This window comes from Oncorhynchus nerka, linkage group LG22 (assembly GCF_034236695.1).
Source record: "Oncorhynchus nerka isolate Pitt River linkage group LG22, Oner_Uvic_2.0, whole genome shotgun sequence".
Taxonomy (NCBI): domain Eukaryota; kingdom Metazoa; phylum Chordata; class Actinopteri; order Salmoniformes; family Salmonidae; genus Oncorhynchus; species Oncorhynchus nerka.
Genome location: NC_088417.1, coordinates 80,525,237 through 80,550,712, shown reverse-complemented (window position 1 = coordinate 80,550,712; position 25,476 = coordinate 80,525,237). Strand labels below are relative to the sequence as shown.

The 25,476-nt window shown below is 42.9% G+C and overlaps 2 protein-coding genes across 2 annotated transcripts in view; one reads left to right on the top strand and one right to left on the bottom strand.

Annotated features, from left to right (window-relative positions):
• Positions 1-22,759, top strand: part of LOC115105816 (lysine-specific demethylase 2B-like) — a 50,865-nt gene extending 28,106 nt beyond the window's left edge. The window contains exons 13-21 of the mRNA XM_065007451.1: positions 7,022-7,258; positions 7,386-7,529; positions 10,887-10,973; positions 11,103-11,462; positions 11,772-12,832; positions 13,810-13,973; positions 14,669-14,830; positions 15,112-15,330; positions 16,007-22,759. Coding sequence (XP_064863523.1) covers positions 7,022-7,258; positions 7,386-7,529; positions 10,887-10,973; positions 11,103-11,462; positions 11,772-12,832; positions 13,810-13,973; positions 14,669-14,830; positions 15,112-15,330; positions 16,007-16,188 — 2,616 coding nt within the window. The 3' untranslated portion in view covers positions 16,189-22,759. The remainder of the gene's footprint in view (positions 1-7,021; positions 7,259-7,385; positions 7,530-10,886; positions 10,974-11,102; positions 11,463-11,771; positions 12,833-13,809; positions 13,974-14,668; positions 14,831-15,111; positions 15,331-16,006) is intronic.
• A 133-nt stretch (positions 22,760-22,892) lies between these two features.
• LOC115105815 (E3 ubiquitin-protein ligase RNF34-like) overlaps positions 22,893-25,476 on the bottom strand; it is a 28,522-nt gene continuing 25,938 nt past the window's right edge. The window contains exon 9 of the mRNA XM_029628222.2: positions 22,893-25,235. Coding sequence (XP_029484082.1) covers positions 25,051-25,235 — 185 coding nt within the window. The 3' untranslated portion in view covers positions 22,893-25,050. The remainder of the gene's footprint in view (positions 25,236-25,476) is intronic.

Sequence of the window (25,476 nt, the reverse complement as noted above, 5' to 3'; positions counted from 1 at the left end):
ACATGGAACCAAGACTTTACATGTTGCGTTTGTATTTTTGTTCAGTATAGAAACAAACCTCCAATAGTCTGCCTAATATAGCTGAGTTCACAGTACCCTTCAAGTTTTATTTGTCACGTGCAAAAGTACAGTGAAATGCGTAACGTGCAAGACCTACTCTGCAGTATTCAATATATAACAAATATAATATTTATATGATATCAGTGTGATTTTGAATATGATTTAAAATATGAGTTTGTTTACAGTAGCTAATATCCCCTGGGTCTTCTCCTTTTTAGTGACCAGGCATAGCCTGTATGTCCTTGTTGTTTGCATACAGTACATCAATATAAGGGATTGTTCTGTATAGAAAATGCTTGGGTGTTCCACCTAAGTGTTTTCCGGCCCGCCTAAGTTGTAATTTTGAAATATGTAGAAAAGGTAATGTACCTATATACAGTACCAGTCAAAAGTTAGGACTCACCTACTCATTTAGTTTTTTTCTTAATTTGTACTATTTTCTACATAGTAGAATAATAGTGAAGACATCAAAACTATGAAATAACACACATGGAATCATGTAGTAACCAAAAAAAAGTGTTAAATAAATCAAAATATATTTGAGATTCTTCAAAGTAGCCACCCTGTGCCTTGATAACAGCTTTGCACACTCTTGGTATTCTCTCAACCAGCCTTTTATTTTATTTAAACTTTTTTATTTAACTAGGCAAGTCGGTTAAGAACAAATTCTTATTTACAATGACGGCCAAACCCGGACAAACTTGGGCCAAACTTGGGCCAATTGTGTGCCGCCCTATGGGACTTCCAGTCACGGCTGGATGTGATACAGCCTGGATTCGAACCAGGGACCTCTTCCACTGAGATGCAGTGCCTTAGACCGCTGCGCCACTCGGGAGCCCGAGATTGTGCAAAGCTGTCATCAAGGCAAAGGGTGCCTACTTTGAAGAATCTCAAATATAAAATATATTTTTATGTAATACTTTTTTGGTTGCTACATGATTCCATATGTGTTATTTCATAGTTTTCATGTCTTCACTATTATTCTACAATGTAGAAAATATAGAAAAATAAAGAGAACCCCTTGAATGAGTAGGTGTGTCCAATCTTTTGACTGGTACTGTATACAGTGCCTTGCAAAAGTATTCATCACCCTTGGTGTTTTTCCTATTTTGTTGCATTACAATCTGTAATTTAAATTTATTTTTATTTGGATTTCATGTAATGGACATACACCAAATAGTCCAAATTGGTGAAGTGAAATGAAAAAAATATAATGTTTCAAAAAATAAAAAAATGGAAAAGTGGTGTGTGCAAATGTATTCACCCCCTTTGCTCTGAAGCCCCTAAATAAGATCTGGTGCAAGCAATTACCTCCAGAAGTCACACAATTAGTTAAATAAAGTCCACCTGTGTGCAATTGAAGTGTCACATGATCTGTCACATGATCTCAGTATATATACACCTGTTCTGAAAGGCCCCAAAGGGCACCACTAAGCAAAGGGCACCACCAAGCAAGTGGCACCATGAAGACCAAGGAGCTCTCCAAACAGGTCAGGAACAATGTTGTGGAGAACTAGAGATCAGGGTTGGGTTATAAAAAAATATCGGACACTATGAACATCCCACGGATCACCATAAAATATATTATTAAAAAATGGAAAGAATATGGCACCACAACAAACCTGCCAAGAGAGGGCCGCCCACCAAAACTCACAGACCTTGCAAGGAGTGCATTAATCAGAGAGGCAACAAAGAGACCAAAGATAACCCTGAAGGAGCTGTAAAGCTCCACAACGGAGATTGGTGTATCTGTCCATAGGACCACTTTGAGCCAAACACTCCACAGAGCTGGACTTTACGGAAGAGTGGCCAGAAAAAAGCCATTGCTTAAAGAAAAAAATAAGCAAACACGTTTGGTGTTCATCAAAAGGCATTTGGGAGACTCCCCAAACATATGGAAGAAGGTACTCTGGTCAGATGCGACTAAAATGTAGCTTTTTGCCATCAAGGAAAATGTTATGTCTGGCGCAAACCCAACACCTCTCATCACCCCGAGAACACCATCCCCACAGTGAAGCATGGTGGTGGCAGCATCATGTTATGTTTTTCATTGGCAGGGATTGGGAAACTGGTCAGAATTGAAGGAATTATGGATGGTGCTAAATACAGGGAAATTCTTGAGGGGAAACCTGTTTCAGTCTTCCAGAGATTGGAGACTGGGATGGAGGTTCACCTTCCAGCAGGACAATGACCCTAAGCATACTGCTAAAGCAACAGTTGAGTGGTTTAAAGGGAAATGTTTAAATGTCTTGGAATGGCCTCGTCAAAGCCCAGACCTCAATCCAATTGAGAATCTGTGGTATGACTTAAAGATTGCTGTACACCAGTGGAACCCATCCAACTTGATGGAGCTGGGGCAGTTTTGCCTTGAAGAATGGGCAAAAATCCCAGTGGCTAGATGTGCCAAGCTTATAGAGGCATACCCAAAGAGACTTGCAGCTGTAATTGCTACAAAAGGTGGCTCTACAAAGTATTGACTTTGGGTGGGGGGTGAATAGTTATGCACGCTCAAGCTTTCAGTTTTTTTTGTGTCTTATTTCTTGTTTCTTTCACAATAAAAAATATTTAGCATCTTCAAAGTGGTAGGCTTGTTCTGTAAATCAAATAATACAAACCCCCAAGAAATCCATTTTAATTCCAGTTTGTATGGCAACAAAATAGGAAAAATGTAAAGGAGGGTGAATACTTTCGCATGCCACTGTATTAAAAAAAAAAAAAATCTTTGAGAACTAACTCACCAAAATAAAAGCTAGGGGGAAAAAAAGAATACATTCGGGATTATTTATTTTATGTTTGAGCATAACACAGCATTAGCCATGGCAAAATGCATAGAATTTCATGAAATTTAGAACTGCACATTTTTCCTCATCTCCACGGCAGGATGTTAAATTGCAGGGAATTTGCAACATTTTCTCTCCGCTCCATGTGTAGAATTGCAGGTAATTGGCTTAAAATGCAAACATTACTCTGCACCGCCAAGATGTCCTCAAATGTTCTTGCACATGAACCGGACCGAATTCGGCTGCGTCGATGGGCCGACCATGGCATTGCCACATCCCCCTGCCACACCCACCTTTTTGATCCAGAAAAATATTTTTATGTGTGTGTGTGTGTTTTATGAGCAGCACATACAATGTTGTCTCAGCGTTGGCTCAGAGCCAGAAATAAGAGGGGAAAATAAACACTCTCAGGAAGAAATAGACTCAATAATGGAAAATGCTCCACATCAAAGCAGCCCCCCTCCCCTCCATCTCTCACTGCCTTCAATTGAATTTTACAGCATATTTAAACTTGTCCCCTCTCGTTGTTACATAAAAGTGTTTTGGCATACAATGTTGCTAGGGAAACATGGAAACACTTTCAAACCAAGATGTTGGAGTGCAGATGATCTCATGTTCTCACTTGAGTGTGGTCAGATGTTGATAACTTCAAATTGTATTAGTCACATGCGCCAAATTCAACGAGCCCTTAACCAACAATGCAGTTAAAAAAATAAGAATCAGAAATAAAAGTAATAAGTAATTAAAGAGCAGCAGTAAAATAACAATAGCGAGACTATATACAGGGGCGTACCGGTACAGAGTCAATGTGTGGGGGCACCGGTTAGTCGAGGTAGTTGAGGTAATATGTACATGTAGGTAGAGTAATTAAAGTGACTATGCATAGATAATAACAACAGAGAGTAGCAGCGGCGTAAGGGGGGGGGGGGGGGTGGGGGGGGGGGGGTGCAATGCAAATAGTCTGGGTAGCCATTTGATTAGATGTTCAGGAATCTTATGGCTTGGGGGTAGAAGCTGCTTAGATGCATCTGGGACCTAGACGTGGCGCTCTGGTACAGCTTGCCGTGCGGTAGCAGAGAGAACATTGTACGACTAGGGTGGCTGGAGTCTTTGGCAATTTTTAGTGCCTTCCTCTGACACCACCTGGTATAGAGGTCCTGGATGGCAGGAAGCTTTGCCTCAGTGATGTACTGGGCCGTACGCACTGCCCTCTGTATTGGTGGCCGAGCAGTTGCCATACCAGGCAGTGATGCAACCAGATGCTCTCGATTGCTCCCATGCCAAATCTTTTCAGTCTCCTGAGGGGGAATATGTTTTGTCGTGCCCTCTTCACGACTGTCTTGGGGTGCTTCCTTGGACCATGTTAGTTTGTTGGTGATGTTGACACCAATTAACTTGAAGCTCTCAACCTGCTCCACTACAGCCCAGTTGATGAGAATGGGGGTGTGCTCGGTCCTCTTTTTCCTGTAGTCCACAATAATCTCCTTTGTCTTGATCACATTGAGGGAGAGGTTGTTTGCACCACACGACCAGGTCTCTGACCACCTCCCTATAGGCTGTTTCGTCGTTGTCGGTGACCAGGGCTACCACTGTTGTCATCGACAAACTTAATGATGGTGTTGGAGTTGTGCCTGGCCGTGGAGTCATGAGTGAACAGGGAGAACAGGAGGGGACTGACCATTCACCCCTGAGGGGCCCCTGTGTAGAGAATCAATGTGGCGGATGTGTTGCTATCTACCCTTACCACATGGGGGCGGCCCGTCAGGAAGTCCAGGATCCAGTTGCAGAGGGAGGTGTTTAGTCCCAGGGTCCTTAGCTTATTGATGAGCTTTGAGGGCACTATGGTGTTGAACGCTGGGCTGTAGTCAATGAATAGCATTCTCACATAGGTGTTTCTTTTGTTCAGGTGGGAAAGGGCAGTGTGGAGTGCAGTAGAGATTGCATCATCAGTTAGGATGGTATGCAAATTGGAGAGGGTCTACGGTTTCTGAGATAATGGTGTTGCGGTGAGCCATGACCAGCCTTTCAAAACACTTCATGGCTACAGACGTGAGTGCTACGGGTTGGTAGCCATTTATGCAGGATTCCTTAGTGTTCTTGGGCACAGGGACGATGGTGGTCTGCTTGAAACATGTTGGTATTACAGACTCGGACAGGGAGAGGTTGAAAATGTCAGTGAAGACACTTACCAGTTGGTCAGCGCATGCTCGCAGTACACATTCTGGTAATCCGTCTGGCCCTGTTGACCTGTTTTAAAGGTCTTACTCACATCAGCTGCGGAGAGCGTGATCACACAGTCTAACGGAACAGTTGATGCTCTCATGCATGTTTCGGTGTTATTTGCCTCGAAGCGAGCATAGAGGTAGTTTAGCTCGTCTGGTAGGCTCGTGTCACTGGGAAGCTCTCGGGTGTGCTTCCCTTTGTAGTCTGTAATGGTTTGCAAGCCCTGCCATATCTGACAAGCGTCAGAGCCGGTATAGTATGATTCGATCTTAGTCCTTTATTGACGCTTTGCCTGTTTGATGGTTCATCGGGGGGCATAGCGGGATTTCTTATAAGCTTCCGGGTTAGATTCCCGCTCCTTGAAAGCGGCAGCTCTAGTCTTTAGCTCAGTGCAAATGTTGCTTGTAATTAATGGCTTCTGGTTGTGGTATGTACGTATGGTCACTGTAGGGACGACGTCATCAATGCATTTATTGATGAAGCCAATGACTAATGTGGTGTACTCCTCAATGCCATCAGAGGAATTCCGGAACATATCAGTCTTTGCTAGCAAAACAGTCATGTAGCTTAGCATCTGCTTCATCTGACCCCTTTTTTTATTGATTAAGTCACTGGTGCTTCCTGCAGGAATCAGGATTTACGGTCAGATTTACAGTCAGATTTGCCAAATGGAGGGCGAGGGAGAGCATTGTATGCGTCTCTGTGAGTGGAGTAAAGGTGGTCCAGAGGTGTTGCATTTATTTATTTATTTATTTATTTAAAAAAACAAAAAACATCTTCCTCTGTTTGCACATTTAACATGCTGATAGAAATTTGGTAAGACTGATTTAAGTTTTCCTACATTAAAGTCCCCAACTACTACGAGCACCGCCTCAGAATACATGGCGGAATACAGCTCATTCAGTGCGGTCTTAGTGCCAGCCATCGCTATCAAAGAGTCTTTTGGCAACAGCAATTAGCTGCTAGGGCATTTACCATGAAGATATTAACTTTGTCTGTTAGCTTGCTAACGGACGTATGTACATTTTTGTAATATAATGTCTGTGGTGGTATGTAGACCGCTACGAAAAATACAGATGGACTCTCTAGGTAGGTAGCGTGGTGTATAGCTTATCAGGAGATTCTCTACCTCCGGTGAGCAAAACCTTGAGACTTCCCTAGATATCGTTCACCAGCTGTTATTTACAAAAATCCATAGTCCGCCGACCCTTGTCTTTACCAGACGCCGCTGTTCTATCCTGCCGATACAGTGTAGAACCAGCCAGCTGTATGTTGATAATGTTCTCGTTCAGCCATGACTCCATGAAGCATAAGATATTACACTTTTGAATGTTGGTAGTTTAATCTTCCGTGTAGGTCATTGATTTTATTTTTCAAAGATTGCACATTTGCTAGCAGAATGGAAGGCAATGGGGTTTATTGGATCGCTAATGAATTCTCAGAAGGCAGCCCGCCATCTGGCTTCTTTTTCTCTGCATTCTCTTCACTCAAATGACAGGGATCTAGGCCTGTTCCCATGGTTCTTTGTTTTCCGTAGTAGATGGTTAGACCAGCGAACTAGGTATCATAGGTCATAATAAAAGCTCTGCTTGTGGCGCAGAACTTAGTTGGTCAACTGCTGGGATTGATTAGATGAGTCAATTCACCTGGTTTCCCTAAACAGCTGCCAATTCCGGGGTCAATATGACAGCAAATACTGCAACACCCTGCAGACCTGATCCTGTATTACGAAGCCTTTTAGAGTAGGACTGTTGATCAAGTGTCAGTCTTTTTGATCATAATGAATTGGGAGTATTGGGACTGATTGGGACCTGATTCTAGATGAGCACTCCTACTCTGAGATTCTTTGTGAATATAGGCCCAGATCCATCTGTCTATACTAGACCTTGCTTTCACTTGTTGGGTTGTTGTACTATAAAGATACCTGACTCTCCTACCTCTTCCTCTTCTCCATTCAGCAGCAGAGACCTCCCAACAGGCCCAAACCCAAAATGGCGGCCTCGTCTCCTGTGCCTGCGGTCAAGCTGTCGGCCAGCCGGAACACGTCTGGGGCCCGGAGAAGGAGGACGCGATGTCGGAAGTGTGAGGCGTGCCTGAGGACAGAGTGTGGAGAATGCCACTTCTGTAAAGACATGAAGAAGTTTGGAGGGCCGGGTCGCATGAAACAGTCCTGCATCATGAGGCAGTGTATCGCGGTAGGCCTCATACTAACCTGCAGAGTATTTGGACATTCTTTGTATGTGTGCTGACATTTTATCTGGTGACTATGTGCAGAGGGGGAGTTTCTAATATACTAATGTGGTGTTTGTTTGTTGTCTCCAGCCTGTCCTGCCCCACACTGCGGTGTGTCTGGTGTGTGGGGAGGCAGGGAAGGAGGACACGGTGGAGGAAGAGGAGGACAAATTTAACCTCATGCTCATGGAGTGCTCCATCTGCAATGAGATAGTCCATCCCCTCTGCCTAAAGGTAAACTGCTCAAGACAGTATGCTGTTAATGAGCATCTTATCTGTTTGATTTAATTGATTCAGTGTGAGCACTTACATTACTGCAGTGTATTTGTTTATGGTTACCCTTCCTCCTATAGAGCAGGGGTCGGCGACTGAGAGTGGCTTGGTTTTGTCCCGCACCCCCAAAAAAAAGTATTTCGAATTTTTAAGATTGATGTTTTTGGTCAAAAGCATGTAAAGTCACCAGGAATTCAGCAAAAAATGAGTTTAATTTAGGAAATCTGTTCCCAGGTATTCCCACAAATAAAGAGACATACCTGAATGTGTCTCAATGTATTCAAGGTATAAAATTATTGTTATTAGGGGTTCACAGCAAAGCCGTGGCGCAGTTATAAGCAGTCTCACTTAAGCTCCCATATCCTCTGCTCCGTTTGCCATTTGTTACGTTACAGCCTTATTCTAAAACGGATGACATGTTGTTGTTTTTTCTCAATCTATACACAATACCCCATAATGACAAAGCAAAAACAGGTTTTTAGAAATGTTTTCAAATGTATGACAAAAAAAACGGATATCACATTGACATAAGTATTCAGACCTTTTACTCAGTACTTTATTGAAGCACCTCTGGCAGTGATTACAGCCTCGAGTCTTCTTGGGTATGATGCTACAAGCTTGGCACACCATTCTTCTCTGCAGATCCTCTCAAGCTCTGTCAGGTTGGATAGGGAGCGTCGCTGCACAGCTATTTTCAGGTCTCTCCAGAGATGTTCAAACGGGTTCAAGTCCGGACTCTGGCTGGGCCACTGAAGGACAAGGAGACTTGTCCCGAAGCCACTCCTACATTGTCTTGGCTGTGTGCTTAGAGTTATTGTCCTGTTGGAAGGTGAACCTTTGCCCCAGTCTGACGTCCTGAGCGCTCTGGAGCAGGTTTTCATCAAGGATCTCTGTCCTTTGCACCGTTCATCTTTCCCTTGATCCTGACTAGTCAGTCTCCCAGTCCCTGCCACTGAAAAACATCTCCACAGCATGATGCTGCCACCACCATGTTTCACCGTAGGGATGGTGCCAGGTTTCCTCCACACGTGACGCTTGGCGTTCAGGCCAAAGAGTTCCATCTTGGTTTCATCAGACCAGAGAATCTAAACCTTGTTTCTCATGGTCTGAGAGACCTTTAGGTGCCTTTTACTGAGGAGTGGCTTCCATCTGGCCACTCTACCATAAAGGCCTGATTGGTGGAGTGCTGCAGAGATGGTTGTCCTTCTGGAAGGTTTTCCCATCTCCACAAAGGAACTCTAGAGCTCTGTCAAAGTGACCATCAGGTTCTTGGTCACCTCCGTGAACAAGGCCCTTCTCCCCCGACTGCTCAATTAGGCCAGGTGACCAGCTCTAGGAAGAGTCTTGGGGGTTCCAATCTTCTTCCATTTAAGAATGGAGACCACTGTGTTCTTGGGGACCTACAATGCTGCAGAAATGTTTTGGTATCCTTCTCCAGATCTGTGCCTCGATACAATTCTGTCTCTGAGCTCTACGGACAATTCCTTCGACCTCATGGCTTGGTTTTTGCTCTGACATGCACTATCAACTGTGGGACCTCATATAGACAGGGAATTGCCTTTCCAAATCATGTCCAATCAATACATTTACCACAGGTGGATTCCAATCAAGTTGTAGAAACATCTCAAGGATGATCAATGGAAACAGGATGGCCCTTGAGAAAAGCTAAGGGTTTAGTTAAAGAGATGGCTGAGTTATTGATAAATCAGGAAATGCTGATTTCATATGTCAATTTTAAATCCTTTGTAAATCCTGTGTAATGTCATCAAAGACATTACATTGATGAACCATGTTAAGTTTGGCATTGATATCTTAACAAATAAGCAAACTAACAATTCACTTGTTTAACTATGTAATGCTACAACTTAAAATAATCATAACAAATCTTCTCATTGGCAAAAGCCAGATTCACTCCATATTTGGTTGTTGGACTCATCACAATGATCCATCAATGTTCGCCAGTAGATGCATATTAGCACATATTTTAAAATATGCCAAAATACTTAAAAAAAAAAAATCTTCTTCTCATGAGCCATAGGACCAAATAATACCAAATTTGGTCCTGATCAGTAAAAGATGGTGACAAATCAAAATCTGATTTTAAGTACTCATTTAACCCACTGTAAATCCACATTTAACAGTGGCCTATCGACTTGAAACTTGTCATTGTTATCATGGACGTCCTTAAGATGTACCACGCTGAATTTGGTATTGATATATATTTTTTTAAACCAAGAAATATATTAACAACTCACTCTTTGCATATGTAACGCTAATGATTTTGTATTTAGTGCACATAAAGGAAGATACAGTAGTACCTACATGATAGTGCTTGCTTTGTTATCCAACTGATCTTGTGTTCCTTTTGTTACCCTGTGAACCCTGTTTATTGCTGCTCGTAGCTATATTTTTCACCCCCCAAAAATATGAGGGTCTAAGTTGTGGTCAATTTGCAGTGTACATATTATCATAATTATGTTCCGGCCCCCCATCATCCGCTCCGACAAAAATTGGTCCGCAGATTAACCTAGTTGCCTTCCCCTTCTATAAAGGACTTATTCTGCAAATGATAAATGATAGCTTTGTTTCGTATTTTATCACTTTTACTTGTGCTTCCTATCACCTTCACCCACTCACTACTTGTGCTTCCTATCACCTTCACCCACTCACTACTTGTGCTTCCTATCACCTTCACCCACTCACTACTTGTGCTTCCTATCACCTTCACCCACTCACTACTTGTGCTTCCTATCACCTTCACCCACTCACTACTTGTGCTTCCTATCACCTTCACCCACTCACTACTTGTGCTTCCTATCACCTTCACCCACTCACTACTTGTGCTTCCTATCACCTTCACCCACTCACTACTTGTGCTTCCTATCACCTTCACCCACTCACTACTTGTGCTTCCTATCACCTTCACCCACTCACTACTTGTGCTTCCTATCACCTTCACCCACTCACTACTTGTGCTTCCTATCACCTTCACCCACCCACTACTTGTGCTTCCTATCACCTTCACCCACTCACTACTTGTGCTTCCTATCACCTTCACCCACTCACTACTTGTGCTTCCTATCACCTTCACCCACTCACTACTTGTGCTTCCTATCACCTTCACCCACTCACTACTTGTGCTTCCTATCACCTTCACCCACTCACTACTTGTGCTTCCTATCACCTTCACCCACTCACTACTTGTGCTTCCTATCACCTTCACCCACTCACTACTTGTGCTTCCTATCACCTTCACCCACTCACTACTTGTGCTTCCTATCACCTTCACCCACTCACTACTTGTGCTCTCTTGTTCAGGTGAAGAATTCTGCTGGAGTTGTAAATGAAGAGTTGCCAAACTGCTGGGAGTGTCCAAAATGCAACCATGCAGGGAAGACCGGGAAAGTAAGCATCTATGTGGTTGTGGAAATGAATGTTCTAGGCAGAATATCTATGCTCTGCACTGTTCAATAAATCACTTTTATTATAAGAAGACTTGAATTGTCTGGAAACAAATAGGCAAAAGGTATAAAGTTGTCTTCCCTTGTTTCTTCCCTTTTGGCTGTCAAGCAAAAAAGAGGACCAGGATTCAAGTACGCGTCCAACCTTCCCGGGTCGCTGCTGAAGGACTCGCGATTGAACCGTGACGTTAAGGAAGAGTCCGACCTGCCCAGTGTGCCAACATCACCCACTGCAGTGAAGAGGAAGGCAGAGCGTGATGACACCCCCAAGAGGAAAGCAGAGGAATATCCTCCTCTGAAGAAACGTTCTCCCATGTTGTCTCTGGGTGGGCTACCTCATCCCCGACCCAGGCCTGAGGACAACCCTCTGAGGAAGAAGAGGAAGCTGTTCGACATCAAAGATGAGGACGAGCCTCCTGTTGTCAAGAAAAAGGTAATTTATCCAACAGGCTTTAGGCTGGCCATGGATAATTATTTTTATATTGACTGTCTTTACTGAGCATTCCTCATGATTTGATAAGAGACAGATTTGATAAGGCCCAGAGTTTATTTTGTCAAGATTCTATTACCAAACAATAACCCTTTTGATTTGAGAATTTGTAGTCCACTTACTTGACAAACACTGTTTGGAGAAAAATATATGATAAATAAGGTCTTCATAAAAATGCAAATTAAAACTGTAAAGATGATTATGACAAAAGAATGTCAGAATAATTGATATGCTCCCCATGTTCCCTTACAGAAGAAGCCCCCAAAACCTGATGACACCTTCACCTCCAAGCTGTTACGGCCCATCAAGCAAGAGAAAGTTGATGAGGACGAAGACCATGAAGATGACAGATACACAGGGGACAGGGTTGCAGCTAAAGGGAAAAGAGAAGAGGAGGAAGATAAGGAGGATGATGAGGAGGAAGAAGAGGAGAAAGATGGTGTAGAGGACAGTAAAGATGGTAAAGTAAAGACTATGCTGAGTCCACTGCTACGGACGTCTGCAGCCAGAGAGAGTGACCAGTCCTGCTCCAGCTCTCCCCGGGCAGGGCCCAGCAGTGAGGGGGGCGATGCCCCAGACAAGACACTTGGCCAGCTGAAGGCACACCAGCGTCGCCGCCTACCCAACAAAGAGCTGAGCAAGGAGCTGAGCAAAGAGCTCAACCTGGAGATCCAGAAGACCGAGGACTGCTTGGCCAATCAGAACCGCAGACCACTGAAGGGGGAGAACAGCCCAACCAATAACAACCGTCGACCACTGAAGACTGAGGACTCCTCTATCAATCAGAACCGCAGACCACTAAAAACAGAGGACTCCCCCACCAATCATAACCGCAGGCCAATTAAGACAGAGGATGGCCTATCCAATCACAACCGTCGACCATTGAAGACAGAGGACTGCTTGGCCAATCAGAACCACAAGCCAATGAAGACAGAGCCTGAGAGTGACGGGGAGGAGCCTAAGCCTAAACGGCCACTCGACAACGGCAGCAGTGACCTCGGAGACTGGCTCCACCCCAGGGGGCGGGAGGTGAATGGGACGCCCCGCCAGCTCTCGCCCCTGGGGTGGAACCGCAGCCCTCCGATCACACCTATTTGCCCACGCCCCCATCCCTGCCATTCACCGCCCAAGTGTGTACAGATGGAGCGTCACGTGATCCGGCCGCCTCCCATCAGCCCCCCACCAGACAGACTTCCCCTGGATGACGGACAGGCCCACGTGATGCGCAGGGAGGTGTGGATGGTCGTGTTCAGCCACCTCGCACACAGAGACCTGTGTGTCTGCATGCGTGTCTGCAAGACCTGGAACAGATGGTGAGCTGTAGCTATCGGAGGTCGTGTCTACACTTGACAATTACATGCAACTTCTGCTATCAGAATACGAAGATCGCATGGGTCTAGACGCACAAAAGTCACGTTGGTCTGATTCTGTTCAGATCTGTCTGACCACTTCAGGAGGTGGTCAGGGATGCTTGTGTGCGGATTTGTCCTCAATCTAGACGCAATCAGGCTACCAAAAGCGCATACAGTGGACGACATCATCAGTGTCTAGAAAAGTCTTGTTTTGGGACTGAAAGGCACTTTTATATTTATTTATAAAGCCCTTCTTACATCAGCTGATATCTCAAAGTGCTGTACCGAAACCCAGCCTAAAACCCCAAATAGCAAGCAATGCAGGTGTAGAAGCATGGTGGCTAGGAAAAACTCCCTAGAAAGGCCATCATTATAACATTGGAGGAAATGCGTTCCTAGCGTGTGAGGATCGTGTTTGCTGGCCTCATAAATGCTTTTGTTTGGCTAGAGTTATGCAATCACTTCAGCATTGCTTGCTAGCTACAGAGGTTAGCTGGCTACTTAGCTATACAGTAGTTAGCTACTGCCGTCTGTTGTTGTTGTTATCATATTTAGCTTATTCCACCATTTGTAAAATGCACACTGGCATTTGATTATAGTGCAGGAACGGACACAATGTGGACACATTTAAGTGTAGACTCGTGACGTGTTCGGAATTCCATGATCAGAACTCCATTATCAGAATACTAAAGCTACATGAACTGTCATGTCCAGACAGGGCCTGATAGACCAAAGCGTCTGATACGAAGTTGGACAAGTCAATCTTGTGAATAGTGGGTTGTGTTTTTCAAAGTGGCCCTTGTTTATTGGAAAGACCGTATGAACACTAAGCTGTAAGGCTCTCTAGCCTAGAGCTCTCACCTCAAGTGTAGTCTTTCCACAGCTGTAGCCATGGTGGCTGTGTGATCTTGTAGTTACCTTCGCCCCTACCTCCTCAGGTGCTGTGATAAGAGGCTGTGGACGCGGGTCGATCTGAACCGCTGTAAGTCCATCACTCCCCTCATGCTGAGTGGCATCATCCGCAGACAGCCTGTGGCTCTGGACCTCAGCTGGACCAACATCTCCAAGAAGCAGCTCAGCTGGCTCATCAACAGGCTGCCAGGTATATTAAACACCAGCCAGCAGTGTTGTAATTGAGGCAATATGCATATCCCTCTGTGGCTTTATAATAGAACGGTCTACAGTATACAGTATACACCTAGCCATTATACTGTGTCTCTGTCCATGGCTCTGGGTACACACTGCAAACCTGATGTCACCACTGCAGCCGGTTACTGTGCTTCTCTGTACTGAGAGCATTCATAGGAACGTATTTAATGTGACTAGTTTGGTGATAATGTAACGCTGTCTTTGTTTCATTGGTTGGGTGAGCTGGAAGTTTCAGAGAATGCTGCCGTATGGCTGCGACTCTGCTCCATAATAATGGGATCCCCAGGGGTTCCTCAGTGTTTCTGACGATTGGCTTTGTTTCTTCTTAGAATTAATTATGTGGCGACTGTAATTACATTTACATAGTGATGGTTTTTGTTTGCTTGATTTTGCACCCTCAGGTTAATGCACTGTTGGAGACTATTAAGATCCCCCCCAAAGGATTGAACGGGGCAGCAGATAATGTTACACGTTTTGAGTTACTTAATTAGGACTGACTGTCCAAGGGAGGCAAACCCAATTCTGTATTATTATGGCGTTTTGGTTTCGGTCATTTTGACAGTGCTAGGGTGTGTTTAGTAGGAATTGAGAGAGCGAGCGATGTCGTTGAGTTTGACCCCTCTTAACCCCTGACTGTTGTCCCTGCAGGTCTGCGGATGCTGCTGCTCTCAGGCTGCTCCTGGGTGGCTGTGTCTGCCCTCTGCACCGCCAGCTGCCCGCTGCTGCGGACCCTGGACGTCCAGTGGGTAGAGGGTCTCAAAGATGCCCAGATGAGGGATCTGCTCTCACCCCCCACAGACAACAGACCAGGTAGGTTTTCGCCATCCTGCACTGTGTTAGTGACCATCTGGACACATGGTGTGAAGTATTGAACAGTATGTCAATCTGCTTTGCAGTCCAGTCAGGCTGCTGCAGCCCATCCATGTCAGGTCTTGCTGTGCTCTCTGCTGAATGTTTGTGTCGGTCTTTATAGCCACACAGCTGGAAAAGCTTGCATTCGATTTTGCTCCTAGTAGAAGTAAAGAAGCTTTAAAAAAGGAAGAAAATGAACTTGACAAGCATTCAATCTTTGTCTCTCTCTCCCTCCCTAGGTCAGCTGGACAACAGGAGTAAGCTGCGAAATGTGGTGGACCTGCGTCTGGCCGGGCTGGACATCACGGACACCTCTCTGCGCCTCCTCATCCGCTACATGCCCCAGCTGACCAGACTGGACCTGAGCTACTGCAACCACGTCACTGACCAGTCAGTCAACATCCTGACCGCTGCAGGGACCACCACCAGAGACTCGCTCACTGACATCAACCTCTCCGGTAGGGGCATACAAGGCCATGTCACAATGCCTACTATCACTATAGACATTGGCCATGTCAGAATGTCTCTACTAAAAGTAATCACTGCTAACAGTACTATTCACTATTTAGAACATACTGGTGACAATCCGGACATGGCCATTGACCTCTCATTGCAAAGTTCATTCATTGCTTCATAGGTCTTATTGAATAACAAATGTTCCCTACTGAGATGAATGTGTGCCTCGTAAAGTTATATCTCGACCCCATAAACACCAGTATAAAGTATGAATAGCTTTAATTGTCTCTATTTCTGATGCACAGTTGGAGCCATGGGGTGGAGTAAAACTAGGCTCCATTCCAAACACCATAACTGAAGTACCCCCATGGTTCTCCTCTCCCTGAGTAGTGCTGTTAAAGGTTGGGTCAATGTGGGACAGACAGACAGGGCACCACTGTTGTCTAATTATCCACTGTCAGTCACTGTTAATGGGGGAAGCCGTCACCCATTGACTGCACTCAATATGCTCATGACAATGGTGAGGTTTTGGTTGGAGCCTTTATTCTAGAAAACAAATGACTGTTATGGCCAAGTATATATAGGAGGCACCTATCTTTGTGTATTAACTGAAGATGATGAATGGTCTCATATTACAACAACCTAATAATGTATCTTCCTCCTCCCTGATCTCTGCAGTGTGCAACAGAGTCACGGACCAGTCCCTGACTTACTTCAAGCGCTGTGGAAGCATTTGTCATATTGACTTGCGATACTGCAAGCAGGTGACCAAAGAGGGCTGCGAGCAATTCATTGCTGAGATGTCAGTGAGTGTACAGTTTGAACTAGTAGAGGAGAAACTACTGCTGAAACTCAGCTAGTGGACAAACAGCAGGTTGACGAAGACTGTACTGTATGCACTGGCTAGCTAGGAAACTCGTCAGATTAAGGAACTGGCAAGGGTGATGTTATCACCATGGAGACGGTGTTGTATTTCACGCACCTCTGTGCAAAAAAACAACCTACATTGGAAATGGCATAAGACATTTTAAAAGTGACTGTTGCCCTGATACTCATTGAATGGCTCTTGTGCTGCAGAAGCAAGAATGTTTTCCAAAACAGGATGTTCAATATGTAAGGCAGGACACCTGGCTGTACTGGAAATTTGACAGAGCATGTTTTTTTTTCTTCCTTTGTCTTTGCTAAGATATTGAAGTATTTATTTTTTTCTTTCTGCAAGTGAACTCTATACATACATACATACATACATACATACAGTGGGGCAAAAAAGTATTTAGTCAGCCACCAATTGTGCAAGTTCTCCCACTTAAAAAGATGAGAGAGGCCTGTAATTTTCATCATTGGTACACTCCAACTATGACAGACAAAATGAGGGAAAAAAATCTAGAAAATCACATTGTAGGATTTTGTAATGAATTTATTTGCAAATTATGGTGGAAAATAAGTATTTGGTCAGCTACAAACAAGCAAGATTTCTGGCTCTCACAGACCTTCTTTAAGAGGCTCCTCTGTCCTCCACTCGTTACCTGTATTAATGGCACCTGTTTGAAATTGTTATCAGTATAAAAGACACCTGTCCACAACCTCAAACAGTCACACTCCAAACTCCACTATGGCCAAGACCAAAGAGCTGTCAAAGGACACCAGAAACAAAATTGTAGACCTGCACCAGGCTGGGAAGACTGAATCTGCAATAGGTAAGCAGCTTGGTTTGAAGAAATCAACTGTGGGAGCAATTATTAGGAAATGGAAGACATACAAGACCACTGATAATCTCCCTCGATCTGGGGCTCCACGCAAGATCTCACCCCGTGGGGTCAAAATGATCACAAGAACGGTGAGCAAAAATCCCAGAACCACATGGGGGGACCTAGTGAATGACGTGCAGAGAGCTGGGACCAAAGTAACAAAGCCTACCATCAGTAACACACTACGGCGCCAGGGACTCAAATCCTGCAGTGCCAGACGTGTCCCCCTGCTTAAGCCAGTACATGTCCAGGCCCGTCTGAAGTTTGTTAGAGAGCATTTGGATGATCCAGAAGAATATTGAAGAATATTGGGAGAATGTCAGATGGTCAGATGACCAAAATATAACTTTTTGGTAAAAACTCAACTCGTCGTGTTTGGAGGACAAAGAATGCTGAGTTGCATCCAAAGAATATCATACCTACTGTGAAGCATGGGGTAGAAACATCATGCTTTGGGGCTGTTTTTCTGCAAAGGGACCAGGACGACTGATCCGTGTAAAGGAAAGAATGAATGGGGCCATGTATCGTGAGATTTTGAGTGAAAACCTCCTTCCATCAACAAGGGCATTGAAGATGAAATGTGGCTGGGTCTTTCAGCATGACAATGATCCCAAACACACCACCCAGACAATGAAGGAGTGGCTTCGTAAGAAGCATTTCAAGGTCCTGGAGTGGCCTAGCCAGTCTCCAGATCTCAACCCATAGAAAATCTTTGGAGGGAGTGGAAAGTCCGTGTTGCCCAGCAACAGCCCCAAAACATCATTGCTCTAGAGGAGATCCGCATGGAGGAATGGGCCAAAATACCAGCAACAGTGTGTGAAAACCTTACAGAAAACGTTTGACCTCTGTCATTGCCAACAAAGGGTATATAACAAAGTATTGAGATAAACTTTGACCAAATACTTATTTTCCACCATAATTTGCAAATGAATTCATAAAAAATCCTACAACGTGATTTTCTGGATTTTTCCCTCATTTTGCTTGTCATAGTTGAAGTGTACCTATGATGAAAATTACAGGCCTCTCTCATATTTTTAAGTGGGAGAACTTGCACAATTGGTGGCTGACTAAATACTTTTTTGCCCCACTGTACGTACGTACATACATACATACATACATACATACATACATACATACATACAGTTGAAGTCGGAAGTTTACATACACCTTAGCCAAATACATGTAAACTTTTTTTCACAATTCCTGACATTTAATCCTAGTAATAATTCCATGTCTTAGGTCAGTTAGGATCACCACTTTATTTTAAGAATGTGAAATGTCAGAATAGTAGTCGAGAGAATGATTTATGTCAGCTTTTATTTCTTTCATCACATTCCCAGTGGGTCAGAAGTTTACATACACTCAATTAGTATTTGGTAGCTTTGCCTTTAAATTGTTTAACTTGGGTCAAATGTTTCGGGTAGCCATCCACAAGCTTCCCACAATAAGTTGGGTGAATTTTGTCCTGTTCCTCCTGACAGAGCTGGTGTGACTGAGTCAGGTTTGTAGGCCTCCTTGCTCGCACACACTTTTTCAGTTCTGCCCACAATTTTTTTATAGGATTGAGGTCAGGGCTTTGTGATGGCCACTCCAATACCTTGACTTTGTTGTCCTTAAGCCATTTTGCCACAACTTTGGAAGTATACTTGGGGTCATTGTCCATTTGGAAGATGCCTTTGCGACTAAGCTTTAACTTCCTGACTGATGTCTTGAGATGTTGCTTCAATATATCCACATGCTTTTCCCACCTCATGACCCCATCTATTTTGCGATGTGCATGTGCAACATGATGCTGCCACTCTTGTGGTTCACGGTTGGGATGGTGTTCTTCAGCTTGCAAGCCTCTCCCTTTTTCCTCCAAACATAACGATGGTCATTATGGCCAATCTGTTCTATTTTTGTTTCATTCTCCAAAAAGTACGATCTTTGTCCCCATGTGCAGTTGCAAACCATAGTCTGGCTTTTTTTATGGCGGTTTTGGAGCAGTGGCTTCTTCCTTGCTGAGCGGCCTTTCAGGTTATGTCGATATAGGACTCGTTTTACTGTGGATATAGATACTTTTGTACCTGTTTCCTCCAGCATCTTCACAAGGTCCTTTGCTGTTGTTCTGGGATTGATTGGCACTTTTCGCACCAAAGTACGTTCATCTCTAGGAGACAGAACGCATCTCCTTCCTGAGCGGTATGCCGGCTGCATGGTCCCATGGTGTTTATACTTGCATACTATTGTTTGTACAGATGAACGTGGTACCTTCAGGCCTTTGGAAATTGCTCCCAAGGATGAACCAGACTTGTGGAGGTCTACAATTTCTTTTCTGAGGTCTTGGCTGATTTCTTTTGATTTTCCCATGATGTCAAGCAAAGAGGCACTGTGTTTGAAGGTAGGCCTTGAAATACATCCACAGGTACACCTCCAATTGACTCAAATGATATAAATTAGCCTATTAGAAGCTTCTAAAGCCATGACATCATTTTCTGGAATGTTCCAAGCTTCTGACTCACTGGATTTGTGATACAGTGAATTATAAGTGAAATAATCTGTCTGTAAACAATTGTTGGAAAAATGACTTGTATCATGCACAAAGTAGATGTCCTAACCTACTTGCCAAAATTACAGTTTATTAAAAAGACATTTGTGGAGTGGTTGAAAAATGAGTTTTAATGACTCCAACCTAAGTGCATGTAAACTTCAACTATATATATATATATATATATACACACACAATACCATTCAAAAGTTTGGGGTAATTTAAAAATGTCCTTATTTTTTAAAGAAAATCCTATTTTTTTGTCTGTTTAAAATAACATAAAATTGATCAGAAATGCAGTGTAGACAGTGTTAATGTTGTAAATGACTATTGTAGCTGGAAACGGCAGATTGTTTATGGAATATCTACATAGGCGTACAGAGGCCCATTATCAGCAACCATCACTCCTGTGTTACGATGCCACGTTGTGTTAGCTAATCCAAGTTTATAATTTGAAAAGGCTAATTGATCATTAGAAAACCCTTATGGAATTATGTTAACACAGCTGAAAACTGTTGTGCTGATTTAAAGAAGAAATACAACTGAGCAAGAGGACAAGTACATAAGAATGTCTAGGTTGTGAAACAGACGCCTCACACGTCCTCAACTGGCAGCTTCATTAAATAGTACCCGCAAAACATCGTCAACAGTGAAGAGGCGACTCCAGGATGCTGGCCTTCTTGGCAGAGTTGCAAAGAAAAAGCCATATCTCAGACTGGCCAATAAAAAAAAGAAGGTTAAGATGGGCAACAGATCACAGACACTGGACAGAGGAACTCTGCCTAGAAGAGCAGTATCCCGGAGTCGCCTCTTCACTGTTGACGTTGAGACTGGTGTTTTTAAAAACAAGGACATTTTTAAGTGACACCAAACTTTTGAACGGTAGTGTATGTATGTACGTACGTACACACACACACACACACACACACACACACTGAGTGAAAAAAACATTAGGAACACCTTCCTAATATGGAGTTGCACCATTTTGCCCTCAACAGCCTCATTACGTTGGGGACTCTACAAGGTGTCAAGTTTTCTCCAATGCTTCCTACAGTTGTGTCAAGTTGGCTGGATGTACTTTGGGTGGTGGATCATTCTTGATACACACGGGAAACTGTTGCGTGTGAAAAACCCAGCAGTGTTGCAGTTCTTGCCTCACTCAAACTGGTGTGCCTGGCTCCTACTACCGTAACCTTTTGAAAGGCACTTAAATCTTTTGTCTTCCCATTCCACTTCTGAATGGCACACATACATAAGACATGTCTCAATTGTTGCAAGGCTTAGAAATCCTTTTATAACGGGTCTCCTCCCCTTCATCTACACTGGTTTGAAGTGGATTTAACATCACATTAATAAGGGACCATAGCTTTCACCGGGATTCACCTGGTCAGTCTGTCATGGAAAGAGCAGGTGTTCTCTTTCCATGAGGAATGATTGTTTTGGGTTAAAAACCACTCCAGGCCACTCTTGAACATCTAAAAATATCTGACCTGCAAATTTGCTTTTGACGAACACATCGTTCCGAAAATAAATCTTTGCGGCTCAACGTTTAATTTTGAAAAGTCGATGTGGCCCTGGAGCCAAAATGATAGGCCACCCCTGGTGTACACAATGGTCATGTTTTTCTCATTTTGTTAATGATTTTCTTTTGTTGCAGCGCACCGTTTATGCATTAGAACAATCTTTTTAATCAAAGTGTTTCATACTTTTGTGCAGTACTGAATGCACTGATTTACATGTACCATTTTGATTGAAAAGTGTCAATCTGCCTCACTGTTTGTTTTTTACTATTTAGACTCAAACCTCTGAAGATTTATGCCAATAGAGCAGTAGCTTGTTTTCTGTGCAGGTGTTTTATATTGTATTTATTTAAGTGCTGCTATTTCATTTTGATATTTGTATTTGTCTGTACACAGGTACTTTCTCCTTTCCATAGAACAGTTGTTTTTACTCCACTTCAATTTCTAAATATCTATAAAAATCGATTTCCACTGATTGACAATTTGTTTTATATTACTGTACTTTCCCAGGTTTATCAAGCCAGTGTGAGTTGGCACCAGTGACCGTTTGCTAGAGGAAGCATCATGAGACTGATTTAAAGTCTACTGTCAATCAGTCTCCGTATACTAGGCTGTTTTTAATTGTATTTATTTTTTACAAGGGATTCTCACACCTATAGATGCAGGTTTTAAAGACATGCTCCTGAACTTTGCTGACTAGTGAGTCTTTTTTAAACCTCACACTTTCGACTGAATGTGTCAATGCCGTTCATACATGCATAATCTATGAACAGAATTACTGTTCCATGAAATCGCTAGTTTGAAAGTGACTGTTTACTGGAAACTGTAGGCTCTGCCATTTTCCCCTCACGTGGGCTTGCCCCCTAGCAATTTGGGCTTCAGCCCCTCGCAATCAAATTGTATTTGTCACGTGCGCCGAATACAATGGTTGTAGACTTAACCGTATAATGCTTGAGTGACAGCTAGCAAGATGTACACATAATAGAGAGAGAAAGCAATGATGTGGTATGCCATTTTCGGGGACCAGTTTTATCTTATGAGCACTACTTTCAGAGCTACTGGCTAAAAAGTATACAGAAGTACTGAAGAATCTCTTTAACCAGACACAGTATAGTATGTGTATATGGCATAATAATAACCTGCATACACAAGTAAAGCCACTACTTACTACTGGTGTAATATAAGGAATGTAGTCAGTTACCTGTCAGACACTGACGTACAGTTCCCCAGTTTGTATTTAACTCGTGTTAATTACAGGAAATAACAAAAGTATGGCTACTGGGGGGTCCTAATGTGTATATAAATCTACTTTTTTTGTATGAGGACAGGCCTAACTACCAACCATGTCTTCCCTGTGCAGTTGGGAAATATTTTAGTACTAGTATGTCATTGGTTCAACTGTATATACTGTATAGAGAACTGTTTGTGACTTGAGTTATAAAAATTCATTCTAAATACTGAACTCTATTTTTGGTCATGTTTCCACGATCGTCTTAATTTATCTTTTTGGTCATGTTTATAAGCATTGAGTGCAATATGTAAACAAAAACATTTGTGAAATATGTTTAAAGTATGTCATATGTTGGATTATCTATTCACGGTTTTTACATTCTGAAATAAAGACCTTAAACATCAACATTTGGAATAGTTTGCCATTTTGTCAACTTGCATTCTTTAAACTGGGGATAAAAAATTGATTTGGGGTAACCGGTCGGATACAGCAGCGTTAAAAACAACAGGATCTCTGCTTATTATATGGTACAGGATTTTATTAAATCTATTAAATACTTGTAATTACCAAAATAAAAAGTTCAACATTCCAAAATACAAAGTTCCAGGATTCCATAGAGTGCTCATAGCTATAACTCATCCTACTTTGACATCATATAGCTGCCTACAAGGGACATCTGCGATATCGCAGCATTATTATAAACATACATGTAAACACAGTGACAGTGTTCGCTACCGTGTGCGTTGTACAAATATTCATAAGGTTTTGAATCCGCTAGCAGGTAAGGACAAGAAATGCTCCAAAATAAAATGAGAACTTTAATGGGGAAATGTCATGATCAGTGATCTCTCTGTTTTTGATTGGAGAGTCATATTCATTTGATCAAATTAATGGAATTTACATTCTGAAAAAAATGATTCAACCTCTTAAAATATCAAATGCTAATAAATGATATTACGACATCCAAAGCAAATGGAAAAATATATATTTATCAATAGCTTACATATCATATGCAATTATTTTACAGCAATAATCTTTTTGTCTAACGATCTACAGGCATTAGTAGATACTTTGTTTTTTCAATAGACATTTGAATAAATGTAATTTTATGAAAGAACAGAAGTTGTATTTGTATAAACAAATCAACTTAGACTGAGTTTATGCATCCTTTTCTTCTCTTGAAAAGAGATATTAAAAGACAAATACACAACGTGATAAAAGATGTTTAAATATGAGCTCAGAACAGAGGAATTAGCACCTGTCACCTTCAAGAGGTGAACACTGAGCCAATGGACAACACACCTAGGAAAAGTAATGGAATGATATTGCTTAATTAAGCTAAGTAGCAGACACATTGTCAGTCATGCCAGACTTTAATAAAAGATACACCGACGAAGAGCATAGGAACGTAAAGCATGGGATGACCCAGCCACAGTGTATGGTATGTTACCACAGTAGACAGGAGCCTTCTCTAAACCAAACAAGATCATCAACATAAATATGAATCATAATGTGATATCACTTGTGACTGATTCAACACATGCAAGGAGAACATGGGTTGGACAGCCTTGAACTGAAGTCCCTATAACCCATAGCATGTGGCTCAAGAGCTTCCCTACAATTCAACCAATCACTGAGCTTGATGGTTTACATATTGATTGGGTTGGATGCTGCTCAAATCTACAATGCATGGTCTGAAGTGAGGAGTGACACTTGGCATAGAAACAGCAATCAGTAATGTAGTTGTAGTATGAAGTTTGGCACCTAAAACCCTCCCCTGTGTATGTGTGTGTATGTGTATGTGTATATAGAATGGAACAGCACAGAGACATGCAGCCTGGTTGAGTTTCTCAGACGAGAGTCATAGACAGACATAGAAGTCTATGTTTTAATATTGCACATACTAAAGAACATTGAAGGAGATACGTATAGTATAGCCTGGTGTGGTATGAGTGTGTAAACCATATTGACTCTAACCCTGGGATATCATAATGATCTCCACCTTAATCACCTAATACCTACTCACCATGAAACATATCCAATTCAAGTATCCATGGGACCCAGGGCCAGTCTACTGCATTTGGAACCCTGGGGCACCAACCTCAAGGCACTCCCCCCTCCTTCTACACATTTTATCATGAGGCTAAGAGAATATGTTGCCGTTTTAAAGCTAATTTCCTGCAATTTTACACTATTTGCAATCTGACCCACAACACCCCAAAAATGTAATAATACAAATTTGGTTGAGGAAGGTCAGGGCCCCGGGGCACAAGCCCTGTGTCCCCGTTCGGTATATCGGCCCTGATGGGACCAATTCCGCTTCATGGTTTATTAAAAGTAAAAAACTAATTGACATGAAGCACTGTAAAATAAGATATTGGAGAGTTATTTGTGAAACAATTCAGTGTGTATCACACTAAAGACAGAAGGTCAGTGTCCTGGAGCCAGTGGAGGTCCAGACACGACAGAGCAATTTCCTGTGGGGCTCTTGTAGTTCTAGTAGCTGTAGTAAAAGTCAGGCTGTGTGAAGCTGTCTGCTCTGCATGTCATTTGGACTGGAGGATGTGCACATCTGCTGTAGCATTAAGTCCTTGGAAACTTGCAAAATCATTCACACTCCCTCTGGTTTTCAAGCATATGCACACACTACGTCACAGCTTCAATGTCCTTGGCTGACATGCACGCTCAAGGCAGAGTTAAGACTTGAAGACGTGCACGGCCCGCACCACGTACTGCCTGCAGATGGGGCACTCGCTCATCCTCATCCCACATTTGGTACAGGTGACCATGTGACCGCACTCTAGCAGCACACAGTCGATCACAGCGTCCATGCAGATGCGACATAGGTGGTCATCAGAGGCCAGCTGAGCCTTCACACTGTCTGTGGAGAAAAACAACACGAGAAAAAAGTATTACTCCACGTAGCTAGCAGCCTGAGGATGGCTGTCTTCTCTATGGTCATTCACATACTGTACATGATGACGTAGTGCCCAAATAGCCAGTTAAACAGCAGGATAGAGTGGTCTCTCTCAGAACAGCACATAGCATATTACTCAGGAGGGGTTATGGTTGGGATTGAATGGGAAATTAGACTTCAGCATGCATCAATATGGAGAGATGTA